At 39.4% G+C, this 15,867-nt stretch overlaps 1 protein-coding gene across 1 annotated transcript; it reads right to left on the bottom strand.

Moving 5' to 3' along the window:
• Positions 1-3,811: 3,811 nt before the first annotated feature.
• LOC124867929 lies at positions 3,812-9,856 on the bottom strand. The gene is made up of 8 exons (XM_047364635.1): positions 9,302-9,856; positions 7,578-8,044; positions 7,412-7,471; positions 7,101-7,238; positions 4,648-6,899; positions 4,331-4,511; positions 4,014-4,083; positions 3,812-3,917 (listed from the first exon to the last, which is right to left on the bottom strand). The coding sequence occupies exons 2-5, from the start codon at positions 7,671-7,673 to the stop codon at positions 6,009-6,011; spliced, it is 1,185 nt and encodes a 394-aa protein (XP_047220591.1). The 5' UTR covers positions 7,674-8,044; positions 9,302-9,856; the 3' UTR covers positions 3,812-3,917; positions 4,014-4,083; positions 4,331-4,511; positions 4,648-6,008.
• Positions 9,857-15,867: the final 6,011 nt, after the last annotated feature.

The following is a 15,867-nucleotide window of genomic DNA, read 5'->3' as shown; positions in this document are numbered from 1 at the left end:
TTAAGACAATAAAATACCTGAAATATTTCAGTTAGTGTGCAATGAATCTAAAATATATGAATGTTAAATTTTCATCATGACATTATGGAAAATAATGAACTTTATCACAATATGCTAATATTTTGAGAAGGACCTGTATTACATCTCTTCTAAATAGGTCAGACGCATATTGCTCAAAATAAAGTTATATCTTAGTGAAAGCCATAATATCTTTAATATAGCTAGGTCCAGATATTACTAGACTGTATGCTTTTCACAACCTGTGAGGCAGTTATTTATTTGTATATGGTTTCTTGATTTTACTGTATTGCATGTGTTTTTACCATTGGATAGAATTGGTTGATTGTAGCGCTGGGTATTGATTCAAATTTCAAGAATCGAATCGATTCCAATTCTCAAGATTTAGAATTGATTCTTTTTGATCCGATCCGGTCCAATCTCAAATCAGATTGCTGGTATGAACATTTTTTTTTAGCTGCTACCTGAATTACATGCCTGTGTAGTTATGCAACATATTGATACTAGTATTCTATTAATATTCAACAGCAAATTAATAATGTAATAGTAGTTAATGGCGGCTGTAAGGACAATGGAAAATGCTTTTTTTTTTTTTAAATCGATCGTTGGTTATATAAATCAATCTTCAGGAATTAATATGAGAAACGATTCAGAATTAAAATATTGTTTTTAACACAGCCCTAGTTTATTTACCTTTTTTTTTTAACCATTCAGTGTCACTTTGAACACAGCAAGTCCTCTCCAATGTGACACGAAAAGCTATATTGGTTTGGAGTTTGTCTGAATATCATACCACTTTAACCAACCCATTCTTACCACTGGATCATGTCCTACTATGTGACCAGAGTACTAACAATGGCATCTTTATATCAGTCTTCTAGTCTAGGAAAGAGCAGTAACTTGAAGTTTCACTTCCAGTTGTCCAATAATTATCCTATATTAGGCTGTACTGTGCATTGCAGGCCTTTGTTTCATGTTCCATATATTTTTTTAACACAAGTTCAAGTGAAAATTCACACGTACTGTAGCCATTTTTGTTTTAACAGAATAGAACGTCTATGGCGAGATGTTTAGATGACTGTTTCTAATGTGCACTACAAGGTTCTTCACAGCCTTGAGGATGAAGGTGTTCCCAGATCCCTCTGACACCATCCATCTGTTCTGTGCCCAGCATGTGTTTCTCCCGTGTCTGCAGAGGGATCTTGATGTCTTCAGAGTGGAGTGGGATAATCACCCTCTGAGAACAGAGTAGAATCGGTCCCTACAACAACTGTGGATGATGGGGCTCCTCCAAAATCCTGTTGATGCTCCAGACCTGACAGAGGTACTAATTATATTTTACTTGTATTGATTTATTACAGTTGTTTCATTTAATCAATATATTTAAAACAAAATCACTGTGTTTAAAACACTTGTTAAACATTGTATAGACATTCCTGAAACTTATTTTCATGATAAAGCTGGGAATAAACATTTTTCATGGTGTATTACATGATAAAAATATGCTACAAGAAAATGTAGTTAATTTTATAGCACAATTATTAGATCTCATTTGTACAAACTGACAGTATGTGGTTTCCAATCATCAGTATCGAAATAAAGCAACAATGCATAACTTTTGACTGGGGCTAAACCTGGAAGTTGCAGGTCAAGCGCCCCCTGGTGGCTAAGAGTTACACAGTGTTGCTTCAATGAAAGTTATAGAGCTAATTTGAGCTAAAAATTATGCGTTTAAAAGCTGAATAGCTTATATCACGTTAAAAAAAATACAAAAGAGCTGATACTATTGATTATCGCATCAGGATGGTACACGTTCTGTTCACCTTAGTCTTCTTTATCTTCTTAATATTTATACATTTATTTATAAATTATTATTACTTGATGTTCTGTGATTTCTAAATTGATCTCTTATTTATAAATTTAGGAAACTGAGGATGCAGATCTTCATTTCGACACTGGCAGCGAGAAAGAAGAGAGCATCCTGGAGTGATTCTCCAACCCATTGAATGTCCCATCTCTGAGCAGGACATGACAGGCCTGAGGGACACCATTGATGTTACAGGACCATCAGATTCCTACAGGCGAGACATTTGTTTGACTGTATTGGACTATGTGCTAAATCACATACCCTAGATGCAAACATTTTGTTTCAAAAATCAGTTCAACACTAATGTGTTACACAAAGTGAACACTGAACTTGTTTTAAATGTTTATTGTTACTGACTGCAGTGAAGCTACACAGCCCTAACATAATTGAACTGCTTCTCAGAATAATGCCACTTAGCCACACATCTAGATGAGATGTAAACCAATTACTTTTATGATTATGTAAGGATTAAGGATTGATTAATATCTATCAAAAAATTATAATTAAAAATCATAATTCAGCAAAATAATTTCTTAACCAAAAATAATTACTTATGAATATAAATCAGAGATGTCCTCTGGTGTTGTGGGCTCAAAGCTCTTAATAATTACAATAAGTTATTTATCATTAATAATTGGTAAAGTCACTGTTAACCGCTTCACCGAAGGTGGGGGAACTTCAACCTTATTTTGATGGATAAATCACTTTTGCACAAAATGAACACAAACGCTTCTCTTAATTATATATATAAAGATTTATTGACACCATATAATTCTGATATACCACCATTCTGGTTCAAAAACCTTCACCTAACTAACAAGCACTATTCTACACAAAAATGATAAAAATGACTACCTAACAATAATAACTAGAAAATTTCGACGGGTCCTGCCTCTTGGTGCGTGCTTCTGGGACCACAAAGGTCCTCTGGCCGTTAGGTTTAGCTCCCATCAGGTTTGAGGGCAGAACTATGAAGAGCTTAAAAGAACTGTAAATTTGTGTGTTAGTTCAATTAAAGTCACCAAAAACTGTTTTCCATTTACCTGAAACAAGATTCAGGTTTCATTACGTGAGGTTAAAACATGGCCTCAGACTGGAACCTGTCATAATAATGCATTTCAAAAACAGCTGGGAACAATGGTTTAGCAGCAATAATAATGTTCAACCAAATTCAGCATTCTACATTTACATGACTAAATGTTTTTATTAAATATTGTAGTTCAACTTTATTCTGTAGCCAAGAGTATGATTCATGTTGATGAGGAAATAAAAACTTTCTGAATCAGGATGCGTTTGTACCATGAGTTTTAATGGTAATTTACACAAATAAATCCACTTCTTGATACTTGAGATAATTCAATTCAATTCAGTTTTATTTATATAGCGCCAATTCACAACACATGTTGTCTCAAGGCACTTCACAACAGTCAGGTTCATACATTCCAATTAATCCTAACAATTGAACAGTGCAGTCAGAGTTAGCTTTTTATTCAAATTGGATAAAAAGTTTTTCTATCCAAGGAAACCCAGCAGATTGCATCCAGTCAGTGACTTGCAGCATTCACTCCTCCTGGATGAGCATGTAGAGACAGTAGACAGTCACTGGCGTTGACTTTGCAGCAATCCCTCATACTGAGCATGCATGTAGCGACAGTGGAGAGGAAAAACTCCCTTTTAACAGGAAGAAACCTCCAGCAGAACCAGGCTCAGTGTGAGCGGCCATCTGCCACGACCTACTGATAGACATTTATTGATCCAAATAAACTTGAAGAACTAAGAGAAAGCACTATGAAATGACTGAAGTCCTTAGCGACGACAAACATGACAATTAGTTTCCTTCAGAAAGGATTTGAACAATAACATTTGGTCTGACAAAGCAATACATGTAATTAGTTCAGCTCAGTGATCTCCTGCTATAGTTTCTTCTGAAGCTCTTTGACTTGAGACACTTTAGTTTCCTGTTGGGATGTGATCTGCTGCTTCACATCAGAGCCTTCATGGTGAGAAGTGGAGGAAAGTTCAAAATAGCCACCTGTAAAATTCAATTTAAATAAATAAAACATTAATATACATGGTACATTTATTTATTTATTTGATAATTAACAAATGCAGTGGAAATTAAGCTTACATAAGTCCAGAGGTTGCAGACTGTGTGCCGCAAATGCTTGATGTTTGCTCCCGCCTCGTTGACGCTCCAGCTGTTGGTCAAGTTGTTGATGGCGATGACCCGTCCCACGGCATGTTGAAAGAAACACAGACATCATGATAAAACTTTCAAGCCTTAAGAAAAATCATCATCATTTAAAATCATGAACATGCAGATTTCTAACTACATAGGTGACCCAGGAGGGGTCGATGTTGCAACTGCAGTAAGTTTTGAGAAAAATGTACAATCACAACTTCATTGTGTTGTTGCAAATTACCCTGAACATGTCATGGACATACCTGGTCATGGAGCACGGAGTCCAGAAACCTTGACATAAAGAGACAAATTACTTCAATGAGAAAAGCACAGAAAATAACTTATCCTAAACTCAGTTAATGAAAAGCAAAATGAAAGCCATATCTTGTTCTCTGTAGACTGCTTGGAAGATCAAGGCTGCCAGGTGGGTTGGGGTGTCCTGCGCTAAAAGCATGGATACATGAATAATTACAATCATGAGATTCATGTTATATTTGAACTTTTACCAACAGCTACTATAATTGCAACATACAAAATACTTTTTAGGTTCATAGTCTATCATCAGCTAGATGTTGGATACCTTGGTGACGTATGATGGGCCGCTCTGCAAATCGACCAGGTCCAGCCTCCTCCATCTCTTCTTGGAACCCTCATGAGTCATACTGTGCGTTGCATGCTCTCAAGCCTGCAAAAACTTACTAAAACTGGGCAAAAAACGGTTATTTCCACTCAAAGCAAATTAACATAATGGCCAAGCAAACAGAGCGGAGTGGAGAATGTCCATAGTGTGGAAAAAACTGCTCCATCAGACTGGAGTATTGGCTCATGATCAGAAAGAAAACCAAAAAAGGAAAATAAAAAGAATACTAGAGAGCTCTAGCAGGTTCTCTAGGGGAGTTAAATAAAATGTTTCAAAAATGCACTGGTCTCCAAATTAGTTCAGTGGTCGTCTGAAGTAGCTGTATTCAAGAGTAATAAGCTTCACAGCCGTTACTGGACCTGTACAGGCCGTCAGCCGACACCGTTATTCTTATTACCTGTTAAATACATCAACTGGATTTCCAGTATCCAAGCGAATCATTGAGGACATTTGATTCTGATTATTTGTTCTCACTTTGGTGTTTTTACCTAAGATGGAGTACCATTAAAAATGACAGGACTATTGTCCTAGTGTAATTTGTTTCCCAGCCCTCCTCTCAAGGCAATATTCTGGCTGAGATATGTAAATGTGGTCAATGAGAGTCTGCCTTTCCGTTGTTGGATCCGAGATGAGTTGAGTAAATCCTTTGATCCAAACAACTCCTTGATTGCTGATTAAGATTTCTACATTGGAAAGAACGGCTCTCACTTCATCCAGTGTATTTCCAAGTCCTTTGTATGGTGGCTTTAAGCTTTTGGGTAGCTTCAAAACTGAATGTAGTCTTGCCTGAGATGTTGTAAGCTGCAGTTCCAGTAAAAGCTGTGAGGAGTACCGTGGGCTGAGACATGTCACCAATATCATGAAATCTGGCGCAAGAGCTTGGTTGCTTCCTGGTAAACACATTTGATAACATGAGACTTGCCACAGCCCGCCCCTCCAGTCAAAAAATAAAAGAACGGGTCTGGATTTTGAGACGCTTGAGTCTCATTTAAACTACTATTTGTCTAATAAAATCAGGGCTCAATTTGGGTATTTCGATTGCTGGCATGGCTCCACTGTTGACATCAACTTGGTATTCTGGGACAGGGTCTTGTTCTTCATTTTCATCGATTGAGGGTCGCTCCGCTACGCATTCCAAACGAGATATTTTTCAGGCAATCTTGTCATCCAAACATTCTCTTCATCTGGGGCCATGTTCATCAGTTTGCTCATGGGAAGGCTCATTTTCACACAGTCTTCATCAGTTTGGATAAAAATGACACTGCGTGATGACTTTTTAAGGGGTAGACTACATGTACAGGCTACTGACTCTTGAGCACTAACTGTTTTGAAAAGGCCTGCATGATCTTTTTCATCTCGTCCTGTTGGTTGACATCGGACTTCTTTCCAACTTCAGCAAGCCAAGCTGGCATTTCCTCTTCATCAGAAGTGCTTTCTGGTTTCTCAACACCTGGGCTTGCTTGTGTGGATCCAGGTGAAATATTCAGATTGCTCAAGGCCGGAGGAGGGGCATCACCAATGTCGTCGCTGACAAACGATACAGCTACAAACTCATACGTGGCACAGGGGCCACGGTTCTCAAAGAGTTTGTACAGATGTTCAACCATGAGCGTTAGGTTGCTAAAAGTCATGACTACTGCAGTTCCGTTAGGATAGGGCAGACCTGCTGAGTTTCTGGAGTGAGAATCAAAAACTCCAAACCTACCGTCTCTGTCCCGGAAAACTGCAATGCACTCTGGATTCACCAAAAGAAAAGCATGGGTGACATTTTCAGACAGACACTCTAGTTGTGAAGCAAGAGGCAATCCCATTCGCCGTGATCTTTGAGGGCTATCATTCTGACACAAAACATGACCAACTCTTACACCTGTTGTGTGTACAGTGTAGATGTTCCCGTCTGTCAGTACTTGTTGGGGCATCTCTTCAACTGTCAAGTGATTATCAACAAATCTACCGTCCAACATGAGCTGCTGTTTAATGCCAACATAAAGTGCATCTCCTTGCTCAAGTACTCTGTCAAGTAAGACTGTGTCACACTGCAACCCTTCACTGTGGTACGCTAAAAATGTCAGAGCCATACAGGTGCACTGGTGATTACGGGAAAATGTACCGTATCTGTAGTCAGCCTGGCAATGTGTGGCCCTCACAGTCTGGACAGGCGGACCGCTGGCGCAGGGTTCCAACGAAGAAGCCTGAATCATAATCAGAAAATTGCATAAATTTAGTATTTTTGCATAATTTTTTTGGCTCATAGGTTAATGAATTAAAAATATACAACTGTATTAAACAAAAACTTTTATTATCCTGTTAACAGTTCAAACAAACTTTAGTTTCCAGGATGTAGATATTCAAAATATTTGACATTTCAACAGTAGATTATTCATGAAAGTTACCTGGCAGCTGTCATCCCTGACATGGTCCTCGAGAGGCACGGGAGAGGACTCGGCGGGGGCGTCAACCTCCAACGTGGGGGCGGCTCTCCTGGGCTGGCGACGGGCTGGCCTGGTCCTCTCAGTCGGAGTTCCCTCCACCTGAATTCAAGAGGAGCTTTAAATTTGGTAGAAAGTACAGAAGATGCACAAAACTATACATCTTGAGGTCTCTGATTTAGGCTCTGTTGCAAATATATTTTAAATAATTTAAGACAACTTACATCCACTACTATTCAACTATTGAATTACTGAAAAGTAAACTACAGCTTTACCTTCTTCTCCGGAGACTGGGTGGGGGTCCAAGCCTGCGCGGTGGGTGGGGATGTCCTGGGCTGCAAACACAGGGATAATTACAACCATGTTGAAAGCACAAAACTACCAACAACTACTGTTATACTAGGAAAAAAATAAACTATTACGATTTATAACTCAAGATACCTTGGCGACGTCCGGCTGGCTGCCCTGCAGGTCCTCCAGGTCCAGGGTCCTCCATCTCTTCTTGGCGGCCTCGGAGCGTCGTCCCTTGCGTGGCATCCTGTTAAGACAATGAGAACAGAAGAAAACTGGGGGAGGAAAAACAGGTGATCTAGACCAAAGCAACAGAGAAAATACAAACTGTGAAATGTATTTAAATATGTTCCAAATTAATTAAACAGTGTTTGTGGGAAGATAGTATGTGAGTGAATGTGTGTGTGAAAGTGTGTGTGTTAGTGAATATTATGTGTAGCTTGGAAAATAAATGTCTTGTGTGTCTGAATATGTTTATCTAGTCAGTGTGTTGTTTTCTGATTGAGATGTAACAGTAGTGTAGATGATTTAAGGTGGGTGTAGTAAAGAACAGGTGAAGATCACAGCTGGCAGCACTGGAAAACTTCCAAATCGCAAAGTCTCGCACAAGTGAAAAGCTGTAATAAAAAGCAAAAATAATATCCATTAAAAACAATGCTAATCAAAATATTCAGTTCCAAAATATATTTAAAACCAGGGATAAAGCTCAAAATTGCTCTTTAATGTTCTTAAAGGACCAATATCATGTTCAAACATCAACACATTTCATAACCCTGGTCATTAGTAGTATTTAAAAGAATCAAAACCAAAAGAAAGTGAAGATTTTTTTGTGTAAACAAAAATAAAGTTTAACCAAATTATCAAGATCTTTCACTCTAGAAGCTAATTAAAATAACCAAACACAGCTGTAACATGTTGAATTTGTTCTTAAATGTATATCCAGTCCATCTTAATTGATAAAATATGATAACTGAATAAAAGGCAAATTAAACAATATTGAACAAATACTGAATGGCAAGTCAACATAGTATAATAAATGTCAACATATATGAAGAGTTGCAAACAATCAGGCAACAAATTACAAGTAGTCATATGGTTGATTAGAAAATATTCCTCATGATCTCTGTGATAAAAGACCAACAAACTTAATACTTTAGTGATACATTTCTGTCTTTATTGTTAAAATAAAATCAGCATAAAAGTATTTAGATCCGTCTCTTCTACTAATGTGCAGTTCCACACAAAGACAGAACCAGCATTACATTGATCCACGTTTTCACCATCAGAAACAAAGCTTCACTGCAGAGCAGTCGGTAAACAACGCATGTTTGTGCTGGTTTGTAACACGTGGTAGCTCAACAAACGATATATTTTATATTTTGGACCAGCAGCAGCCCAGCATGTTTGGGCAAAAACATGTAAATGGACATATGAGGGCAAAACAGCTTTATAAAGTAGATGGGTAAACCTCCCCAAAACATGTTTGAGCTGTTTGAGACACAGCACACTACCTGATGAGTAAACACGGACTGATTTAAGATCGGTTTTTTTTTACCTCATTATACCTCAGCAATTCACTTTAAACCACACAAAAAATGTGAATACCATACAAAATATTAAGAAAAGCCCTTGCCTTTATTCTGTACTTTTCCGTGTTTATGTAAATCAAATACAAAGCAAACAATGAAATGCTATCAAGCTAGCATCTATACAAGCCAAAACCGAACGTTTCACGACAACAAAACATATAAAAACACACTAGCTGTCTATAAACACGCATCAGGTTTAACAAACCTAACCATTTTAAATCATATTTCACCCTGATAAAGCAGCTAAACACGATATTTTACAGAGAAAGCACAGAGACATCTTACCTCGACCGGAGCGGACTCGCAATGAAAACACTGAGAAGCAGACCGGGGGTAGGCGCAGTGTCAGCCAATCAGAGAGCGACATCTGTAGGGGTGTGTCGTTGTTGACGACTTGGCTTTTCAAAAAACACATTTTAAAAATAAAAGAACTGTATTAAAAGCTTTATAGTAAATAGATCAACTTTAAGACATTATAAAAAACGAAAATAAAAAACGTTTTTTTTAACAGACTGAGCCAGTCATTACATTGTGTTTAGTGAATCCCAGCGAGAGCTCATGACGTCACAGACATGAGTACAACATTACATGGTCTAAAATCACACCTAAATGCTTCTGGTATTTAATGGATCTCCTACAAAACTGATGCTCTGTACTTATTTTAAATGTAGATTTGTAGTTTGTAATTAACAGTATGCTCCTGTTTTTAATCCATGCAGAAATATCAGCTCCAATTACTGATTGTGAAGCGGCTGGGATGAGGATCAGCTCCTCCAAGTCTGAGGCCATGGTTCTCGACCAGAAAAGAGTGGCTTGTCCTCTTCAGGTTGGAGGGGAGTTCCTGCCTCAAGTGGAGGAGTTTAAGTATCTCGGGGTCTTGTTCACGAGTGAGGGAAGAATGGAGCGGGAGATCGACAGACGGATTGGTGCGGCTGCCACAGTAATGGGGGCGCTGTGCCGGTCCATTGTGGTGAAGAGAGAGTTGAGCCGAAAAGCAAAGCTCTCAATTTACTGGTCGGTCTACGTTCCTCCCTCACCTATGGCCATTAACTTTGGGTCATGACCGAAAGAACGAGATCTCGGATACAAGCGGCTGAAATGAGCTTCCTCCGTAGGGTGGCCGGGCACTCCCTTAGAGATAGGGTGAGGAGCTCGGCCATCCGGGAGGAGCTCGGAGTAGAGCCGCTGCTCCTCCACATCGAGAGGAGCCAGTTGAGGTGGCTCGGGCATCTATACCGGATGCCTCCTGGACGCCTTCCTCGGGAGGTGTTCCAGGCACGTCCCACCGGGAGGAGGCCCAGGGGACGGCCCAGGACACGCTGGCGGGACTATGTCTCTCGGCTGGCCTGGGAACGCCTTGGGCTCCCCCTGGAGGAACTGGAGGAGGTGTCTGGAGAGAGGGATGTCTGGGCGTCTCTGTTGAGTCTGCTGCCCCCGCGACCCGGTCCCGGATAAGCGGAAGACGACGAGTACGAGTACTTTTATCCTCTTGAAGGATACCAGAATCATAAATATTATTTCTCAGTTAAACATGCCTAGGCAAACTCCGGTCTCAGAACGCAGTCAATCAACATGTACTATGTTGTTTGTAATTTTGTGCACTTTTTCTTAATAATCATAATTAATTATTAATCATTATTGTTTTGTGTTATTTAATTATCCTTCCTAATATAACGTTACTAGAGGTTCACTTTTAATTTGTCCTGCTGCTGAAATTATTTAATTTCGCCCTAGGGGGATGATAAAATGTGTCTTATCTCTATATTAATAATTGTATGATTGTTACAGAGGTTTATTAGTTCATTTAGTCGACTGTTTAGGGGGTGGATCCCTGAGCTCCCTGATCCCGATCGAGTTGGTAGCGTTTTATTAATTCTGTTGTTTATTGTAAGAAGAATCTCTCTCCTCTTTGTCTTTCTCCCATGCCAGGAGGGGAAAGGAATGTTAAAGATGGAGACATACAGTCAACAAGAGTTTCCTTTGCAGGAACCAGTGTCAAATAGGACAAAATCAATAAAACATTTAAAAACAGCCTTTTTGGGAAGGTAGGACCTTTTGGATGCAAAGGTGGAGGTTTGTAGTGGAAGGATGCATAGTATTTCTCATCAGTTGAATATTCCCAGCATTTTGTTTCTCTGTTTTGTCATCTCCATTTTAATACTTCTCTGCAGTTCATAAATCAGTTATACTTTAAATTACATTAAACAGAACTTTTAAACCCAATCACCCATGCTGAATATTACAGTATTTTACAGAGTTCGCATCCAAATACATTGATAAAATCTAGAAGTCTTTGGGAAATTAATTTAATTAAAGGAAGCACAGACTTTTTCTTTCTGCATCACCATAGAAAAAAGAGGGTAAAGTTATTATTGAAGCTTTTTTAGGAAATTTTAACTCTCATAGTTCAATTTTTTTACATTGCTCATTTTCTTATACAAATTAAAGTTGGTAGCACTGTTTCCTTGCACCAAGAAGATCCTGGGTTTGACTCCCGACCAGGGGCCTCTCTGCATAGGGTTTGCATGTTCTCCCTGTGCATGCGTTGGTTCTCACCGGGTACTCCGGCTTCCTCCCACTGTCCAAAAACATGACTGTTAAGTAAACTGGTCTCTCTAAATTGCCCTTAGATGTGAATGAGTGCGTGCACGGTTGTTTGTCCTGTATGTCTCTGTTGCCCTTTAATGGACTGGCGACCTGTCCAGGGTGTACCTTGCCTCTCGCCCGTATACTGCTAGAGATAGGCGCCAGCTCCAATGCAACCCACTATGGAATGAGCGGTAGAGAAGATGAATGAATGAAAAAATTACAGAAAGACAACTGGGCAGGATCGTTGATCATTCACTAATTGACAGTTTAAATGGTACTGGCACGTTGCTTGAGTTGCTGCTGTATGTGTTTATTGTTCCTAAGTGATTAATGCTGTGTTGGTCTGATTCCACTGTTTTAAACGTATTTTGGTCACTACTGATATTGCAGAAGCACTCCGACTGGAGGAGGAGTCACTCGGCGCAATGGAAGGCATAAATAGCATGATTTAGTAGCCTCAAAGTGGAAATGCACACAACAACGTCATAATTGAGATAAAATTGACATGAAATGCGATTTCCAAGAAGGTCTAGCAAATATAAGTGATATACAGAGGTATGCTATGAAAAGTAGATCAGTGATTAAAACACAAACTAAACATTTGATCTGGTTAAATAAAGATTCAATTAAATAATATAATACAAGGATTTAAATAATCAAATACAGTAATTTAGTAGTGGAGTTTATGTGTATGTAAGGTTGGCTCCACACCTGCTGAATCGCATTCCCGGTGTACGTACCAGATCTGCTCGGATGGTCAAATCTGCTGGGGGCACTGCGCCTGTCATTGACGTAACAATACGACAACGCTGTTTGGACAAACTACATTGCACACCGCTTTTTAAGGACAAGCTACATGCTCCCATTCATAAGAATCAAACCTGCTCTGTGTCTCTATCATTACATAATTTTGCTTTTATTTCACATTTCTTTGGGCAACCTAAGCCTGTTTACGTCATACCAATAAAGCCCTTTTGTATTTGAAGATGAATCGATATTATTTAGTTTGTCTGTTTACGGTGTGTGACTGGCACTATTATTTGTTAGACCAACTATTACTTATACCTTAATACGCCAAGAAACCAAATATATTAGACACCATATCAGTGCCAATGTTTACATCTCTATGTTGATACAAATATTGATAAATGGCAGTGACCTCCCTCCCTAAAGTCCAAACATTTAACATCAAACCCCTCACTTCAATAATTCTGCACATTGAGTCTGCTCTCGGGACTTTTAGAAGTGGTGGTTAGGCTGGGGTAAGTTCCTTTCGAAGGGTAATGGGAGATTTATTTTAAAAGTCGCCCATGTTTTGTACAAACGGCAATCCCCCCAAAGGTGCGTCAGTAGGTTGTCCGGACCAACCACGATGTTTTACGTCATCGTGCCAATGTTTAGCCAATCTGATAGTGTGACGTCATCAGCAGGCGTAGGGCACCGGCAGATCTGACCACCCGAGCAGATCTGGTACCTACACCGCCTCTCACATTAACAGTTATCCAATTTGGTCTATATTTTCAAAACTCTAAACATTTATATATGACTTAGCTGCAGTTAATGGCAGTTACAAATAAATGTTGCTCAGACAGGGCCTAAGCCAAGCCAACAGAGCTTGTTCTCTACAGAGAACAGATATTGCTTTGATTATTTTTGAGGTGTACCTGCAAAGAAAAGAAGAAAAGTTAGTAAACAAATGAGCGCAGAGGGGCTGCTTATATAGAGGCCGTATGCAAATTAGACTGTGCGGTTGCTTGCTTCTGATTGGCTCTGGTCGGAGGATCAAAGTCATTGCTGGCTCTGATGTCACTCGGTGACGTATGCTGGTGTTCTTTAACACATGTCGGCAGAACGAACATCACGTGACTGTCACATGACACAAGTGCACCGTTGCTATGCAACAACTCAGGACTGCTGCAGAAGCAGCGATGGAAGTACACAAAACTGGTCCTTTATGAAGACCAGTCAAGTTCTAGGAGTAGAATGACATGTGGTTTTACCTCTTTGACTTGAATGTAATTGAGATAAAATTGACATGAAATGCGATTTCCAAGAAGGTCTAGCAAATATAAGTGATATACAGAGATATGCTATGAAAAGTAGAAACCCTAGAACTAAACATTTGATCTGGTTAAATAAAGATTCAATTACATGATATAATACAAGGATTCCAATAATCAAATACAGTAATTTAGTAGTGCAGTTTATGTGTATGTAAGGTTGGCTCCACACCTGCTGAATCGCATTCCCGGTGTACGTACCAGATCTGTTCAGATGGTCAAATCTGCTGGGGGCACTGCGCCTGCCATTGACGTCACAATACGACAACGCTGTTCGGACAAACTACATTGCACACCGCTTTTTAAGGACAAGCTACATGCTCCCATTCATAAGAATCAAACCTGCTCCGGGTCTCTATCATTACATAATTTTGCTTTTATTTCACATTTCTTTGGGCAACCTAAGCCTGTTTACGTGATACCAATAAAGCCCTTTTGTATTTGAAGATGAATCGATATTATTTAGTTAGTCTGTTTACGGTGTGTGACTGGCACTATTATTTGTTAGACCAACTATCACTTATACCTTAATACGCCAAGAAACCAAATATATTAGACACCATATCAGTGCCAATGTTTACATCTCTATGTTGATACAAATATTGATAAATGGCAGTGACCTCCCACCCTAAAGTCCAAACATGTAACATCAAACCCCTTACTTCAATAATTCTGCACACTGAGTCTGCTCTCGGGACTTTTAGAAGTGGTGGTTAGGCTGGGGTAAGTACCTTTCGAAGGGTAATGGGAGATTTATTTCAAAAGTCGCCCATGTTTCGTACAAACGGCAATCCCCCCAAAGGTGCGTCAGTAGGTTGTCCGGACCAACCACGATGTTTTATGTCATCGTGCCAATGTTTAGCCAATCTGATAGTGTGACGTCATCAGCAGGCGTAGGGCCCCGGCAGATCCGACCACCCGAGCAGATCTGGTACCTACACCGCCTCTCACATTAACAGTTATCCAATTTGGTCTATATTTTCAAAACTCTAAATATTTATATATGACTTAGCTGCAGTCAATGGCAGTTACAAATAAATGTTGCTCAGACAGGGCCTAAGCCAAGCCAACAGATCTTGTTCTCTACAGAGAACAGATATTGCTTTGATTATTTTTGAGGTGTACCTGCAAAGAAAAGAAGAAAAAGTTAGTAAACAAATGAGCGCAGAGGGGCTGCTTATATAGAGGCCGTATGCAAATTAGACTGTGTGGTTGCTTGCTTCTGATTGGCTCTGGTCGGAGGATCAAAGTCATTGCTGGCTCTGATGTCACTCGGTGACGTATGCTGGTGTTCTTTAACACATGTCGGCAGAACGGACATCACGTGACTGTCACATGACACAAGTGCACCGTTGCTATGCAACAACTCAGGACTGCTGCAGAAGCAGCGATGGAAGTACACAAAACTGGTCCTTTATGAAGACCAGTCAAGTTCTAGGAGTAGAATGACATGTGGTTTTACCTCTTTGACTTGAATGTAATTGAGATAAAATTGACATGAAATGCGATTTCCAAGAAGGTCTAGCAAATATAAGTGATATACAGAGGTATGCTATGAAAAGTAGAAACCCTAAAACTAAATATTTGATCTGGTTAAATAAAGATTCAATTAAATAATATAATACAAGGATTCCAATAATCAAATACAGTAATTTAGTAGTGCAGTTTATGTGTATGTAAGGTTGGCTCCACACCTGCTGAATGGCATTCCCGGTGTACGTACCATATCTGTTCAGATGGTCAAATCTGCTGGGGGCACTGCGCCTGCCATTGACGTCACAATACGACAACGCTGTTCGGACAAACTACATTGCACACCGCTTTTTAAGGACAAGCTACATGCTCCCATTCATAAGAATCAAACCTGCTCCGGGTCTCTATCATTACATAATTTTGCTTTTATTTCACATTTCTTTGGGCAACCTAAGCCTGTTTACGTTATACCAATACAGCCCTTTTGTATTTGAAGATGAATCGATATTATTTAGTTAGTCTGTTTACGGTGTGTGACTGGCACTATTATTTGTTAGACCAACTAAAACTTATACCTTAATACGCCAAGAAACCAAATATATTAGACACCATATCAGTGCCAATGTTTACATCTCTGTTGATACAAATATTAATAAATGGCAGTGACCTCCCACCCTAAAGTCCAAACATTTAACATCAAACCCCTCACTTCAATAATTCTGCACACTG

Source organism: Girardinichthys multiradiatus, chromosome 5 (assembly GCF_021462225.1).
Source record: "Girardinichthys multiradiatus isolate DD_20200921_A chromosome 5, DD_fGirMul_XY1, whole genome shotgun sequence".
In the NCBI taxonomy this organism is placed as follows: domain Eukaryota; kingdom Metazoa; phylum Chordata; class Actinopteri; order Cyprinodontiformes; family Goodeidae; genus Girardinichthys; species Girardinichthys multiradiatus.
This window is presented reverse-complemented; position numbering and strand designations above follow the sequence as displayed.

Coding starts and splice junctions, on each gene's coding strand:
- LOC124867929 (XM_047364635.1), bottom strand. CDS start 7,673: ATGCCACGCAAGGGACGACGCTCCGAGGCCGCCAAGAAGAGATGGAGG. Junction 7,472..7,577: donor GCCAGCCGGACGTCGCCAAG/GTATCTTGAGTT, acceptor CTGTGTTTGCAG/CCCAGGACATCCCCACCCAC. Junction 6,900..7,100: donor TCAGGGATGACAGCTGCCAG/GTAACTTTCATG, acceptor ATTATGATTCAG/GCTTCTTCGTTGGAACCCTG.